At 40.8% G+C, this 16,992-nt stretch overlaps 1 protein-coding gene across 3 annotated transcripts in view; it reads left to right on the top strand.

Moving 5' to 3' along the window:
* Positions 1-15,361, top strand: part of LOC129036100 (UDP-glucuronosyltransferase 3A1-like) — a 50,799-nt gene extending 35,438 nt beyond the window's left edge. Inside the window, exons 4-7 of one of the 3 annotated variants that reach the window (XM_054487051.1) lie at positions 460-991; positions 8,893-9,124; positions 10,501-10,720; positions 11,887-15,361. In XM_054487051.1, the coding sequence (XP_054343026.1) occupies positions 460-991; positions 8,893-9,124; positions 10,501-10,720; positions 11,887-12,163 (1,261 nt within the window). In that variant the 3' untranslated portion in view covers positions 12,164-15,361. Of the gene's footprint in view, positions 1-459; positions 992-3,400; positions 3,525-8,892; positions 9,125-10,500; positions 10,721-11,886 lie in introns of those variants that run through there. The other 2 variants (XM_054487052.2, XM_063664719.1) reach the window with 2 other exon arrangements.
* Positions 15,362-16,992: the final 1,631 nt, after the last annotated feature.

Here is a 16,992-nt window from a genome sequence, read left to right as displayed (position 1 = left end):
ACACAGTATTTTTTAAAAGACTACATCATCAATATTTAAGGAGCCTGTCAAATTACTTACATAGATTTCTGGAGAAAAGATAGTCACTCACAAAAAGTCAGTATATAAATGAAGGTTAACAGAGCATCACAGGATTTATAAAGGAGACACATAACTCTGAGATCTACTATAGTCAGAGATGGCTCCCAGAGTAGAAGGACATTGAATTGGCATTGATGGTGGTGGGAATTGGATCAGGGGAAGAAATAGGATGGGGGCAAGTGGGGACATTTTAGAGAGCAGAAATATCTGGACCAGAGTGACCAGAGCTGAGGGTATTTGTTGAAATATTGTAGAATGGGTGGATGGATGCTGGTTATATTCTTAACATACCTGAAATTTTTTTTGAGTCTAACATTCTCCCAAATACTGTAAAATTATACTTCCCCAAATATTTATTATTTATTTTCTTTATTACAGAAAAGAATTTGAAGTCTTTGTAAAGCTAATGGAAATATTTGGGACTCAATGTAGTTATTTGCTAAGCAGAAAGGATATAATGGATTCCTTAAAGAATGAAAACTTTGATCTGGTATTTGTTGAAGCATTTGATTTCTGTTCTTTCCTGATTGCTGAGAAGCTTGTGAAACCATTTGTGGCCATTCTTCCCACCACATTCGGCTCTTTGGATTTTGGGCTACCAAGCCCCTTGTCTTATGTTCCAGTATTCCATTCCTTGCTGACTGATCACATGGACTTCTGGGGCCGAGTGAAGAATTTTCTGATGTTCTTTAGTTTCTCCAGGAGCCAATGGGACATGCAGTCTACATTTGACAACACCATCAAGGAGCATTTCCCAGAAGGCTCTAGGCCGGTTTTGTCTCATCTTCTACTGAAAGCAGAGTTGTGGTTTGTTAACTCTGATTTTGCCTTTGATTTTGCCCGGCCCCTGCTTCCCAACACTGTTTATATTGGAGGCTTGATGGAAAAACCTATTAAACCAGTACCACAAGTAAGTGAACCCTCAGCATTCAGTTTGGGATTCACATAGAGTCCTTGGGTGCATAGTTGGTGGCTGCCACCTGCCAGTGGGATCCTGAGGTTGAAGTAGGGATAGGCAAAGGAGGCATCTAGGACATGTTCTTAAAGGAAGTGCTGACTTTCAGGGTTTGGCAAGTACAGTGTCAGGCCTTGCAGGATCCTGAGATAGAAGATCTCCTTAAATTGGCTCCTCTCTTGCCATGCTCTGGTCTTAGAATCAGTGGGATGAGCCCTTTAATTAAAGTTGCTATTTTCATTTTAATTTTTATGTTGTATGATTATGTGTAAAATAAATATGTAGTTAGTGCCCATTACACGCAATAATTGTTAAGGAGATGAGCTACTCACAGTGAAACAGACAACACTGTGGATTCGGGGTAAGCAGGGTGGGACTGCGTGGGACTGACAGAAAGAACTGACAGTGTTATCTCCAGTGTTCCCTGCCTGTAGAGCCCTGGCTCCTGGTTCCATCTAGACTTTCTGACTTGATTTGTCTGGGGTGGGCCTCTGCCATTGTAATTTTAAATGCGCCTGGGTGATTCAAACGCACAGCGCAGACTCAGAACCACTGCTATAGAAGGTTTTCAAAGGGAGGAGAGCTAAAATGAGTTGGCAGCCTGTTGCCTCTGAGCACTGGGTTCCCATTTTACAGAAGTTATTTATTTATTATCTTGCCATCTATAGGGAGGTGTGGTCATCTCCATTTTTATTAATGGAGGAGGACAGAAGCACATGTGATGTAGGTGACCTTCCCACCACCGTGTAGTGCAGAGGCCCCGAGACTCTGGATTTGGCCTGGACTTTCCAGGTACAAAAGTGACTATTCTTCCTTCCCTGATCTTATATTGAGTAAGCAGGAAGAGTTGGGGAATGATCTATGGATGAGATGGGCTTTGCATTGGTGGTAGGTGTATTTAGGAATGGAGCTGGGAGGGAAAGCACCCCAGGTCAGGGAGCGGGGGACCTAACATGTGGAGGTGCAAGTGAGATGGCCATAACACTGGGTTCTCTGGGTGACGCTGGCTAGATTAGTGTAGTAGAAGATTCAATTGCATGAATAAAACCATGGGGATTTAGTTGAGGTCTTGGCTACCAGGCGGGTGGGTCAGGTCTTGGCATTGGGGCAGTTGTGGAAATTGTTACGAAGAGAATAATGGGAGATCAGATTATGAGATAACAGATGCTTGTTTTCAAATATTTTTTCTCTTTTTGATTATTTTAATTGTGGACAAATATATATAATATAAAATATACCACTTTAACCATTTTTAAGGGTATGCTTCAGTGGCATTGAGTACACTTATATTGCTGTACAACTATCATTACCATCTGTCTCCAAAACTTTTTTTTATCTTCCCAAATTGAAACTTCCTATGCATTAAATAATACGTTAAATAGAATGAGCATTTGTCTCAGCCACCAAAGGTGCGATTCAGAACAAAGGGGTTTCCATTTTTTGTTAGAGGTGCCATCCCCACCCCCCATTCCGACAACTACAGGCATGAGCAGTGCATAGCACCTCTCCTTATCCCCTCCCTTCCCAGCTCGGTACCTGGCTGTGTCCACAGCATGTACAAGCCATGCCCAACAGCCACAAGGGGTGGGAAAAAACTGGGCCTGCCATTGTGGCCCCATGAACCAGCTGGCCAGCACCTCCCAGTGGAACTTTTTCTCCCCTGGCCAAGGAGTTCAGCCTGGCCTGAACTGGGGGAAGGCTATAATGATTAAAGGAACCTATTTGCACAGAGCAAGAGGTTCTTTCCCCAGGGCCTCCCCTTTTTGCCCCTTAAGCTGTGGTTTTCTTTATTTTTTTCCTTTTCTAATCGGGAGGGTTCCTTTTCCCAGCACGCTGCTTCTGATAGAGGAAATAATGGAGGAGCGGCCCCTGCTGGCTGATAACTGCAAATTCGGCAGGGTCCATTTGAGACAATCTAAACAGACACATGCAGCCCCTGATATCCGTTTTTGTCCCAAACTCAATTCCAGGTTTCAGGCTGAGGGCCTAGAAAGGAAAACCCGATCTGAGGGATCCAAAGTCAGGCAACAGGCACAATGTAAATGGGCAGGACAAATTACTGCTGACTAAACCCCCACTTCATGGAGGGAGGCCATGCTCCATGAGGCCCAGGGAACTCAAAGGTTTTCAACAGCAGGGGAAATAGAGGCATAGGTGAGGGGAGATAATTCCTGTTCTCTAGCCCCACCCTGCTTCACGGGTGCAGACCACAGTGGCACCTGTGGGTGGCATCCATAAGGTTGCCAGGACTCAGGGACAACAGATGGAAGAGAAAGTCCCTTGCTTTCTCTCTCCCTCACACCCTGAGTTTTCGTTGAAAGAAGGAAGGGAAATGAGGGACACCTCTATTTCCCTGTCTTTCAGAATGGGCAACCAGCTCTCTTCACCACCCCCAGTTTATTCTCCTCTGGAGTGTATCCTGAACCACTGAGACTGCTTTGACCCTCAGAATCTGGAGGAAAAACACCTCATAGCCCTCGGAACAAAGGTTTGGCCAAAATATGAAGGACTGGCTTGGTCTCAGGAAGGAACCATTCACTGTGATACCATCTGGCAGCTGGACCTGTTCTGTAGACACGAGGACAAATGGCCTGAGGCCCCACATGTGCAGGCTTTCTATACCTTGCAGAGAAATCTAGACCTTTGCTGACAGTGTAGGATTGATCCAGCCCTCCTGCTTGTCATTTCAGGAGAGGCTGCAAAGGGCAATTCCAGGGAACTAAAGAAACAAATCCCAGAGGCACTCCCAGCAGAGGAGCCAGCTGCCTCCAGCTCTGCTCCTCTGGGTCCACCTCAACCTCTCTATCCAGCTTCAGTCTCTCGCTTGCCTAATCCTAGAAATCTTCACCCTAGACAAGCCCCAGTCTCACTCCTGCCCTTCCAACAGATGCCTGGTGAATTTGGCCCCAGTAAGGTGCAGGTCCTCTTCCCCCTACAGGACTTAAAGTACATTAAGGGGGATTTTTGGCAAGTTTTCCATGACCCTGACAGATATATAGAGGCTTTCCAGAATTTAACCCAAGTATTTGAACTCTTTTGGAGAGACATTGTGTTACTTTTGAATCAGATCCTCATGAACACTTAGAGGCAGGCTGCTCTGCAAGTAGCAGAGAGATTTGGGGATGAGCTTTATTTCACATATAGCATCAGGAAAGGGGGCAAACTTTATCCGACTGGAAGAGAAGCAGTACCAGTAAATGACCCTGGATGGGATCCCAGTGATGAAATGGGAGACTGGAAGAGGAGACACTTTCAGGTGTGCATCATGGAGGGATTACGACCCTCCATGGACTAAGACCAAGCCTCTTGATTATAGCAAGCTATCTATGATAGACCAGGGATTTAATGAAAATCCCACTGCCTTCTTAGAAAGGCTAAGAGGGGCCTTGGTAAAGCACACCTCTCTGTCTTCTGATTCAGTCAAGGGACAACTAATTCTGAAGAATAAATTTATTACTCAGGCAGCCCCTGATATCAGGAGGAAGTTGCAGAAATGGGCCCTGGGACCAGATAGTACTTTAGAGGTCTAACTGAAAGTGGCCATCTTGGCCTTTTACAATAGAGATAGGGGGACACAAGAAAGAGGCAGAAGCATTAATGGCCACCATGCAAGCCCACAAACCCCAGAATTCCCAGGGTATACTTGTTAATTGCTACAGATGTGGCAAGAACAGTTGTCTCTCTTCTAAAGTTGAGCCACTTCTATACAAGGTTTAATTTCTTTCACCAGGGTGAAACAGCTCAAAGCAGAGTGTTTTTAGTATCTTCACTTGTTATTTCTGTGATCTTTGGCACTAGATTATTTTCTTGTATAATACACATGTTTAACCCATGCATACTTACCGTTATAAAACTTGTTTTTTCCTCTCACTTAGAGGCCATCAAACTCCAAATGGTCAGGCAACCGGAGCCTCGGACAATGGCTCCCTTTTGCAAGGACCCTTAGATAAACCTCTGGGAGGAATCTGACTGCTGTTTTCTCCAAAATAATGCCTCCTGTCAGCAAAAATTAGCTAAGATAGGCCATCATCCATATTCTAATGGCAGTTAGATGTACCTCTGCAGAGAGGGGAGATGATACAGCTAGGAGACAGAGAAATACTGGGTAGAAGAGGGCAGTTCCCTGGCAAAGGTCCTGCCTTCAAGTCTGGAAACCTCTGGCCCTAACTGAGAACATGCATTCGTGTTTTCACACAAAAAAGTTGCCTTTTGGCTCTCCACGCGCCCCTCTCCTGTACTCATATAAACCTCAGACCTCAGGTTCCAGAAGCAGATGAAAAGGAGATGAACAGAGAGCAGAAGAATGGCATAATGGTGTGGCAGAGAGAAGAGAAGGAGAGTCTGAACACCAAGAGGAGATCGGCTGGGGGCGATTGGAGAGGAGATCAGCCACTGGACAGCTGAACTCCAGGAAGACCATCTTCCCATTCCATCTCCTTTCCAGCTCCCCATGCATCCTATCTCCACCACTCAATAAAATCCCCACATTCACCATCTTCAAGTCCATGTGCAACCTGGTTCTTTCTGGATGCCAGACAAGAACCTGGGTACCAAGAGGGCATTGAGCTGGTTAACACTTAAGCCGTCTGTAGATTGCAAAGCTAAAAGAGTACACTGTAACACACACCGTGCTCACTTGGGCTTTAGGAGTTGCAAGCACCCACCCTTATGCACTGCTGTGGGGCCAGAGCCCCAAAGCACTCACCCAGGCTCATGCACCTGCCCATCTGCATGCTCCCCCTACTGTAAGGAGTTTGAGCAGCAGTGGAGGCTGCGGCCAAACTGACAAGCCACACCCTTGTCACATATCCTGCGAGGGGGGGTCAGGGAACTTTCCCATTTCACTGTCATCAAAATTTATTTGACCGTAATTCAAAAGTCTATTTCTGGGCTCTGTCTTCTATTCCACTGGTCCATGTGTCTATATGGCAGTACTACACTACTTGGATTACTGTAACTTTGTAATATGTTTTGAAATCAGCAATTGTGAGAACTTCTCTGCTCTTTTTCAATATTGTTTTGAATATTCAGGGTTCTTGATAGTTCTTATACATTTTAGAATGATTTTTCTGTTGCAAAATAAGTTACTGGCATTTTGATAGGGTTTGTACAGAAGATGTACATCCCTTTGGATTGTACATATTTGACCTCTTAATAAGTATCCCAATTCATGAAGCCAGAATGCCTTTCCATTTTTTTGTGTGTGTCTTTACTTTCTTTCAGCAAAATGTTCATGTTTTCAATGTAAAATCTTTCACCTCCTTGGTTAAGTTTATTTTATTCTCTCTGATATTATTGTTGATGAAATTGTTTTCCTAATTTCTTTTTTGATTTGTTCATTGTTAGTGTATGGAAATGCAGCTGACTTTGGAGACTTGAGTTTTTTCCTTCGACTTTGCTGAATTTGTTTATTAGTTCTAACAGATTTTTAATTTTTAGAGTGTGTGTGTATGTTATTTTTAAGGTTTTAAATGTATAGAATCATGTTATCTGCCATTATTTCTTCAAATAGCCTTTCTTTCCCTTTCATTTTCTCTCATAGGGCGTATATTCATCCACATGATGATGTCCTATTGTCCCTTACATTTTGTTCATTCTTTTTTTCTTTTTATTTCTCAGACTTGACAATTTCAAATAATTTGTCTTCAAGTTCACTGATTATTTCTTTTGCCCATTTGAGTTACCTATTGAAACTCTTGAGAAAAAATTCAATTTAATGATTTCATATTTCAGCTCCCAAAATTTCCCTTTTTAAATTAAAAGGTTTCTCTTTGTTGATATTCTAAATGTGTTTATATATTGTTTTTCTTGTTTACTTTAGTTTTTTCCCATGTTTACCGTGAGCTCGTTGGGCATATTTAAGACAGTTTCTTTAAAAATATTTGTGTAGTAAGTCCAATGCCTGTGTTTCTTTACGGAGGGTTTCTGGAGGTTTATTTCATTTTTTAAAATTATGCATTTTGACTATTTCTTTGTATGCCTTGTGATCTTTTGTTGAAAATTGGACATTTGAACAATTAGTTACTTCTGTCAGTCTTTGCAGTCTGGCATGGAAGAGCATGTTTTGAGTGTTTTGATCAAGATTAAGGTCTTCTCAGGTATTTTTTGGTTATGTGTCTCATCTGGACCTTTGTGTGTGCTTTTCTTTCTCCAGTTCCCTCTGTATGCTCAACTGTTTTTGAATGCCTTAATTTCCCAATGAACCTCGCCCAGACTCTTCTTGGACTTTAGATGTTCTATTATATTCTTCTGCCCATAACCTCTTGACCCAAGCCTTCATAGGTCTGCAGTATCCCTGAAACTTTCATACGTCATGGTACCTACCACTGCTTTCTATGACTTCTGTCAGCTTGAAATCTGAGCTATGTCACCATTCTCAATGTGAGCTCTGAATCAGGTGAGACAAACCAGTCACTAAGTAGCCAACAGACAGGTTAGAATGTTGTAAATAGTTTCTATTCTGCTCCTTCCAGCTGAGGGAGGGAATGCACAACTGAGCTTTTGCCTGTGGACTGTGGTCTGCCACTCCAGGGCAAAGGTAAATAAAATGGATTAGACATTTCTACTGTTTGAAAGTGGCTTTTTCTTGATTGGGCATTTGGTTGCTTGCTGTGTGTCTTTGACTGTTTTCAAAACTCTACGGAGTTATTTGAGTCAGTCTCCAGTTGATTTTCAAATGTTTCCCTGAAAGAACAAGGGCATGTGGCTTCTGATTAACATTATTGCTCTGCTTCTTTTGATTTTATATAATGATTCTATAATTACAAGAACAACAAAGCTGTTTTCAGTTTGTTAATTGAGATGGTAGTTCAAGCAGCATTATGCTGGATGGAATCAAGTTATCCTACAGAATGACCCAGTAGAATGAGGGGCTCAGAACTAGAGACAGTCACAAAAATGCTGAGAGAGGAAGAGTCTGAAGAAATGTTTGGAAGTAATAATTGATGAAATAGTGCTAAAGCTAAGTTTTAGAGCATTAGATCATAATCTTTCTTAAGAATTACCTGAGGACTAAAATAGGCTGGGTAGCTATGTAAATATCAGACAAAATAGACTATATGTCAAAAATATTTACAAGAGACAAAGAAAGGCATTATATAATATAAAATTTTATGTTTGCATTCACATAAATAATTATAATATTATCAGTATCATTTAAAAGTAATATATGAAATATCATCAACAATATATAAGAGCTATAAGTATATCTGCACCAAACAACAGAGCACCAAAATATGTGAAGCAATAATTGATGGAATTGAGGAGGAAATAGACATTACTACAACAATAGCTTGGGACTTCAATACCCCATTTTTAGTAATGGAAAGATTATCTACACAAATGATCAATAAAGAAATAGTTATGTTGAACACCATCATAAACCAACTGGACCTAATAGAAATTTAGAGAATACTCCACCCAACAACAGCAGACTACACCTTCTTCTCAAATGCACACAGACTATTCCCCAAGATAGTCCGTATGTTAGGCTACAATATAAATCTCGATACATTTCAGAAGACTGAACTCATCAAAGCATTTTCTGTGATCCCAATAGGATGAGCTAGACATCAATAACAGGAACAAAAACTTTAAAAAATCACAAATTTATAATTTATATGCAAAAACATGTCCTCAGGTATCAGAAAAATGACTTCTAGGTCATTCAGACACGATATGAGCACAGTACAGAGGTCACTGAGCTGTGCCAGGAGCCATAATAATAGCTTCGGGAGAGTGAAGACAAGGCACTGATGGGAGGGTGTGTTTAATAAATAGACTGGGTTTCATTTCATGGACACTTAGGCATTCTCAAACAATTTCGTCACCTCCTTTCTTTTGTCATCTCTCTCTAGGACTTGGAGAACTTCATTGCCAACTTTGGGGATGCTGGGTTTGTCCTTGTGGCCTTTGGCTCCACGTTGAACACCCATCAGTCCCAGGAAGACCTCAAGAAGATGCACAGTGCCTTTGCCCACCTCCCTCAAGGAGTGATATGGAAATGTCAGAGTTCTCATTGGCCCAAAGATGTTCATTTGGCCACAAATGTGAAAATCGTGGATTGGCTTCCTCAGAGTGACCTCCTGGGTAAGGACTGCTTAGGTCTGCTCTTCTCTTTCCATTGACCTGTCTTTGGTGCTCATCAGTGTCTTTCCATTGACCTGTCTTTGGTGCTCATCATTGACCTGTCTTTTGGTGCCCTCTAGCTGGGCATTTGTACCAGCCTAGGTAGTAGCTACTCATGGGTAAAGGTAATGCTCAGAGGGCAGGAAAAGAACAGCCAGCTGGAATTCTTTGGGAATCAGGCAGTACTTCAAAAATGGTGAAAACAGCCACTTTCTCTTTTTCTTTCTAACCCAAGCGAGGCCTGAATTTCCAACCAGAGGTGATATGTATGTGGTCATGTTGCCTTGACCCTACTATATTTGACACTGAACAGAGTTACCCCAACACAATCTAAGATAATATGTAAACTCCAAGAGCATATATCTGGGAGTATATTGCCCCTATTCTGTGACCTTCTGACCACCTGTTTAGTAATGTGCCATTACACAAACACACATATACCTATATAAATATATCTTTTTTAATCTACTAAGGATGTGAAGGACTCATACATTCACAACATTGATGCCAACATTGTTTGAAGGATGTGCCACAATATTAGTGCCAAGCTGAGTAATCACATAGCCAGGTATTGAGTCATTTGGTAACAGAGCTCCTTACAGTTCAAAAGGTTTTATTGTCCTTGTGATACTTTTTGGAGACCTCTCACTGACATCCTCAGTGACTGGATCAGAGATTCATAACTAAGTTTATGGCTCAAAGTCAGCTTGGTAAATTAAGATACAGGTTTCTGTATATTTAATTTATAAGACATGGGACAAGGAAAAATATTTTCATTTTCAAAGGAACACAAGTAGATTTGAATCCACATTTCTGTTGAGAAACACAGATTTAACTCTTCATTATCAAAAGTCACTAGCTTGCTCTAAATAAGGGTGGGACAGGCAGACGGGAACTAGAAATACGGAAGTAAAAGTGTATGGTTTATTATTCCTTGCTTCAAATGGAACAACATTCTTCAAATGGAGAAAACAGCACATACAGTGTAGGTACTATGAAGGAACAGAGAGCAGGAAGTAAAGGGAGAGATGAGGTGAAGAGAGAAGGATGGCTGCATGGATGGAGAAATATGCCTTGCTTATCATTCTTCTCTGCAGCTTTCCCTGCATTCAGAGTCTTAGATGGATTGGGGCTGAGGTGAGGAATCTCTACAGAAAGGGAGGCTTGAATCTTGTATCCTGGAATGTTCACAATGAAGTGTGTCCCAAGCAAAATCAGTGAATTCATTTTCTCAACAGACCTTGATTTCATTGGTGTTTATCTGACTTTTCTGCTTTACCTGGTATTCCAAAATTTTTCACCCTGAAGTGTTCCACTCTCTTTCTTATTTGCCACAGCTCACCCCAGCATCCGTCTTTTTGTCACTCATGGTGGGCAGAACAGCGTAATGGAGGCCATCCGGCATGGTGTGCCCATGGTGGGATTACCAGTCAATGGAGACCAGCATGGAAACATGGTCCGAGTAGTAGCCAAAAATTATGGTGTCTCTATCCGGTTGAATCAGGTCACAGCCGACACACTGACACTTATGATGAAACAAGTCATAGAAGACAAGAGGTATGTAGCTCTCCGAGCATGTGGTCACTAAGGCTGAATGAAGATAGAAAACACAAGGGATACTCTGTATGTATTTTTTACAATAATAGCTGAAACTTCTGTGACATGGAATAACATGTGTGTGATGCTAATAGCCCACCTGTTTTCTCTAGTAAGTCTCTAGGAAGACTAATTTAGGTTAGATGCTGAGAATTACTTTCCTACCTTAAGGTTGTGATGGTGACAAATTATATACACAAGATCTCTTTGACTGATCTTATATTTGGGAGTCCCTCTAGTGGAATTCCAACTGAAGCAGGGGGTTTCTTTGTGTGTTTCCCCAATGTGCCTGCTTTTCTCACCTCTGGCTTCTTTGTCTGTGCTGCTCCCTAGAACACCCTTCCCTTCTCTTCACAGGACTGGCTCCTTCATGACATTCGGGTCTCTTCTCCAATGTTTCCTCCATAGACAGGGTTGTGTCTTTGACAACCCAAACTAGCCTCCTCTCCCACTCAGCCCAATCATAATATACTATTTCCTTCCTAACACTTTTCAAGATTTGTAATGACTCCATTTATTTATGCTTTTATTAATTGTCCGGCCCCCAACACAAGAGAGTAGAGAGTCAGCTTCATAAGTACAGCAATGTGTCTCTCTTTTTTTCAACTATGTTCCCAGTGCTTACTGCAGAGCCTGCCACAAAATAAGTTTCCATGAATTTCAGTTAAGTGAGGAAATAAAAGCGGCATAGTGACCTTCTTGGTTACTGCCCATCCAGCCAATGATCTTATGATCAAGAAGGACTGAATACCTTATTATGGTTTCAGAAACACAAACCCTGAATCAGGTACATATTCTCTCGTATATGGTCATATGTATTTTTTCCTTTAGTATACCATAAGCATCCTAGGGACATGGACTAGTTCTTAGAGATTTAATCACTTTCCTACAGTTTAACACTTTTAGAATTAATCATTGGTCTTTGTATGTGGGTGTTTTTATTGAACTTTTCAAGAGGATTCAGCGAGACAGTGGCAAGGCCATGCCAACAAATTTTCTTTGCAGCCCAGCCTTGGTGCATGTGTTAGAAAAGTGTATGTATGCTTGTGTGTGTGCTCATGCAATACAAAGTCTGTAAGACTTGTGAGGCTACATCAGTAACACACCCTCTCTTTCTCTGCCAACAGGTACAAGTCGGCAGTGGTGGCAGCCAGTGTCATCCTGCACTCTCAGCCCCTGAGCCCCGCACAGCGGCTGGTGGGCTGGATCGACCACATCCTCCAGACTGGGGGGGCGGCGCACCTCAAGCCCTATGCCTTCCAGCAGCCTTGGCATGAGCAGTACCTCATTGATGTCTTTGTGTTTCTGCTGGGGCTCACTCTGGGCACTATGTGGCTTTGTGGGAAGCTGCTGGGTGTGGTGGCCAGGTGGCTGTGTGGGGCCAGGAAAGTGAAGAAAACATGAGGCTAGGTGTAGCCTTGGGTGAGGGGAGGGCATCCCTGGTCCTTTGAAGGTTCTCCCCACCCCAGCACAGGCCACCCCTGTGTTATCTCTTCAGCTCCACCTGCCAATGATCCCGCAACTTGCTTCCTTCTTTTCTCTGCCTCTGTTCAGAAATCTTCATGCACCACTCAGCCTTCTTGACTTGCCCCTTGTGACTTGGATCTCCCAGCTCAGATACAAACTTTCACCTGCCAGCCCTGCCTCCTCCTTTCTCCCTTTTCTGAGACACAGGACTCTGACAACTCCATCCTCCTTGTTTAGATGACTTCCCAGTCTCCAGTCCCCGTTTCTCCTTCTATCACTTTTCATAATAAAAACACAGGAAATATTTGACATATCTTCCATTTCAAATTCTTCCATTTTATGCATATATCTTGCCCTTCCTATAAGCTCTTCTCAAAGCTCAGGAAACCTGGTCTGCTCTCCTGCATTTAGGAAAGGAGAACCCCCGCCAAGACCTTTGCTCACTGCCTGAGACCCCTTCCTTAGAGAGCACCTCCTTTGCTGGTCAGACATGGAGCCTGCAGTTGGTCACAGATGATACTGCTTTATTTCAGTTTTTACAGTTTCCTTCTTAAGATTCCCATCTTATAAATGGAGTACAGGGAACCTCAAGTAGTGAAGTGGAAAGCCATGTGTAAGGCTTTGTGGCTTCAGGTACCAGTGGCTAAGGTAGTTTTAAAGACTTTGTTGATTTTAGAAAAATTCCATCTTCCATCCCCTACATGGCAGTTAATACCCTTCTATATGGTAAAACCTAAGAGATTACCTTAATCTGCTAGGAACAGAAGCAAGAAAAACCATGGCATAAACGCCCCCAGAGTGTTTGTTCATTTGTTTCATCTTTCTTAATAAAGCCCGAAGGTAGCCCATTCAGGGCTGTTGTGGTTGGTTGCTCCATCATGTCATCAATAGCCCATATCTTTTCTTTTTTATCTTCCTTAGTGTAACACCAAACTACCTCTCTGATAGCTTGTGTTCATGAAATATTTTACCTTCAAATGATTGTACCTTTTTATTTGCTTTAGAGTTCTGAAATAAAATGAAATTCCACTGTAATAAAACTGTCAAATGCATGGTATCTGATGAGTTAAAAACATAGAGTAGAAAACAGGCATATGGAGTGGCCCTGGATGAACCATAGTTTTAGATTGTTTAATTCTAGAATTGTGAAACAGATCTTGAAACAATTCAGATCAAAAGATGAAACTGTTACAAATGCTCCTGCAGAAATAGAGAATGCCCCCCACCAAAAACTTTGCCAATTCCATGAAAAGATTTGCTTGTGAGTCTGCAGAGCTGAGTGTTGGATGTCTATCCATTTTGTGAGTTCTCATGACACAAGAGCCAGAAGCGTGAAGCATGCAGAACTACATTAGAGTGTGTGTGTCTGTGTGCATATAATACAAGGTTTTATTGCTGTAATTCTTATGAAACCACGTGAATTGAGTGATGGCAATACTCCCATGAAGGGCAGACGTGGATCCTTCCCTGTGTTTTCTGTTGAATCAACAGCCACGATTTCATTCCCCTCATGAACAACACAAGGTCTTAGGGATAAGCCTCCCTGGCCAGTAACTCCCCTCCCACCCCAGCACATAGCCTTTCTCTAACACTTGGTAATTCATTGAGGTCAACTTTATGCCAGTTGTATAAACTTGCATCCCTAAAATCTGATCATAAGCAGCCAATGAGCCAGAATGATGCTTCTGATCTTGTTCTCTCCAAGCACACTCCACAGGGCTGCCAGCATGGCTCTGACAACCTAGAAATCTGGTGTTATCCCTCACTGTTTAAAATCTTTGTTCCCATTGTGTGGAATATAAGGGCTCTATGATTTGGTCCTGGCTACCAATCTAGGCACACCTGGAGCAGTTCTCCTCCCACTCTTTTCCAAATGTTCACTACACCCCCTCAGAACACATTTTGCTGTTTTTAACCTCTGGGCTTTGTCTATGCCCTTCCTTCTCTCAGAAATATCATCCTATTCTTGCTGGAATGAGAAACTTCTGCTTATCTGTCAATATCCAGTGTCATTGTGTTCACATTGGTAAGCCTGTGCCTGACCACTACACCCGAAATGGAGCTCACTGCATTCTGTTTTGAAGCATTTTTCTTACTATATCGCAATTATTTATTACAATATCTGTTTCCTATTTAGAAACTATAAGGTCATAAAGACAGGGACTGGTTCCTATTTATCTTGTTATTATAGAACCTGGCATAGTGCCTGGAACAAATACTGCTAGGACAACTGGATAATATTTAGAAAAAAGGCAATATTTGATCCAGACTTCACACTATATCAAAAACTGAATTCCAACACACCAGATATCTAGGTACAAAAAATGATACCATGCTGAGTCTAAGAGAAAAAGTGAATTTTTCCATAGCCTGTGTATAGGGAAAGACTTTCAAAATAGGAATCAAAAATCCTGATACAACAAGAGAAGTGTAAATTAATTTGACATAAAAAACTTTGGCATGGCAAAAATCATGGTAAGAAGATTAGCGATCCAAATTAAAATGTCGGAGAAACATAGCTGCCACATATATCTCACATATAGACCTAATATTTCTGATAAACTAAGAACTATTAAAATTGAAGAATCTATGATACATATACATACTGAAATAATATTCAGCTTTAAACTACAATAAACAAAAGCAGAATAAGCTAATATGGAGCAAATTCCAATACGGTTAAGTAAAAAAGAGCAAAGAGTAAGAGTAACTATAGGATGTATCCTTTTTTTTTTCATAAGAAAAGGGAAAGTATGTGTATGGGGGATAATGAAAAAAATATGTATCTATGTGCATTGCCTTGCAAAAACAGTGCAGAGGGAATAAACCAGAGTGTGATAGATTATCTCTGAGGGTGGTGTTTGAATAGGGTGGAAGGATCCATGGGTTTATGTTTTTACATAGTTTGGATCTTGGAAACGTTAATATTTTGCATACCAAGTATATGTTTAAATTAACAAGGAGAGAAAAGCCAAGAACTGAAATACAAATGGAAACAAATGAAATCAATTTTTTCCAAATGAAAATGTAACTATACTGTAGTGAAAAAAATTAGCATCATTACCTTTTAAACACAGTACTTTTACTACATACTGTACACAATCAATTGAAAGAAAAAAATGAACTCCTAACGAATCTTGTAGTCTATTGAGTAATTGTGTTATTCTCAGTTGGCAAATTAGTGTATCTGAACCTAATTTCTGTGCGTATTAGGATTGAGTAAATGCATCAATGACAGTGAGAGTCAGGTTTCTTATTTTGGAAAAAGGAATTAGAAATGTGGGAAAGGGGAAGATTAGAATAACCCCTGTAGTGTTGTATTGGAATTAGAGTTATCAGTATAAATTTATAATTTTTCATAATATAAATATAAATATAAATATAGGTATAGGGAGAGATATAGGTATGTATTCTTTATACCCACATTTATATATGTATGTTTCTTAGCTCTGTCTATGGAAGAGGAATTACAAACAATGGCACTTCATTAGCAATGAACACACCTAGGCAACATATCCTGTTTCTGAATATCACTCCTCACTAAAAGGTTTCCTTGAGAAATTCTAGGTTCTAAAATTGGGACAGGGAAAGTGCAAGATAAGCCTAGATCATCATGTGCAAGAAAGAAATAAAAGCCTCCAAAATAATGGAGCTTACACAGGCGAAACACAATGAAGAATGATAGTAATAGGTTACATCTTATTGAATAAATAAGAATTCAAGAGACAATACTGACAATAAATAAATAGATTACATAGATAGATAGATAGGACTGAAGACAAATGTTAAAACAAAATGTGATATAAAACATAGAAGGGATGTTAGAGTTTAAAAAGCATTAATTTGCCACCATCATCATGATAATTGATTCAGACAAGAATCCTAAAGGATGATAAAATGTGAGTGGAAGTTTGATAAGGAATAGGAGGCTTATACAGTTTCAAAATAGCACCACACAAATTAATTACTAATTATAGGTGGAAAATAGTAACTTTACGGTTGAGTATTTTGGTGGACATGACCTTAGCCAAATGATCAAAGTCAGTATCATGAATAATGGGACCATCTCAGGTCATGTGCCTCCTACTGTGATTCACTGAGATAGAGATGATGTACCTTTGTAGTATTTTCAGCAAAACTCCACAACACAAAGTATAATGAAAAATCATCAGACAAATCCAAACTGAGAAGCATTCTACAAAATAAATGGCCTGTATACTTCAAAATGTCAGTGGCATGAAAGACAAAGAAAGGCTGAGAAATCAGTCTTTACTGAAGGGGATGAAATCTTCAAGATAATCAAATGCCCTGAATAATCCTGGATTAAATTTTGCACCAGAAAAATAATATTACCACATACCACATTGGATGTTATTGGGACAATTGGCTAAATTTGAATAAGGTCTATAGATAAGATAATGTTACTATATCCATGCTAAATGGTACCTTTGTAATGAAGATTGTTTGACTGGGAGGCTACAATATCTGAAATATAATAATTGTCAACATGTATGCATGTAATGCCATGGCTTCAAAGAGTATAGCACAAAAATGCAGAGAAGTACAAGAAAAAAATTGAATAATGTGAAGAGACTTTTAAAAGCTTTCCAGTGAAAAATTTCTAACATTTATAAATGCAGTACTTGGGCCGAGCGCGGTGGCTCATGCCTGTAATCCCAGCACTTTGGGAGGCCGAGGTGGGCAGATCATGAGGTCAGGAGATTGAGACCATCCTGGCTAACACGGTGAAACCTTGTCTCTACTAA

Source organism: Pongo pygmaeus, chromosome 4, assembly GCF_028885625.2.
Source record: "Pongo pygmaeus isolate AG05252 chromosome 4, NHGRI_mPonPyg2-v2.0_pri, whole genome shotgun sequence".
In the NCBI taxonomy this organism is placed as follows: Eukaryota; Metazoa; Chordata; class Mammalia; order Primates; family Hominidae; genus Pongo; species Pongo pygmaeus.
The sequence above is the reverse complement of the archived record's forward strand: the minus strand, read 5'-3'. Positions and strand labels throughout refer to the sequence as shown.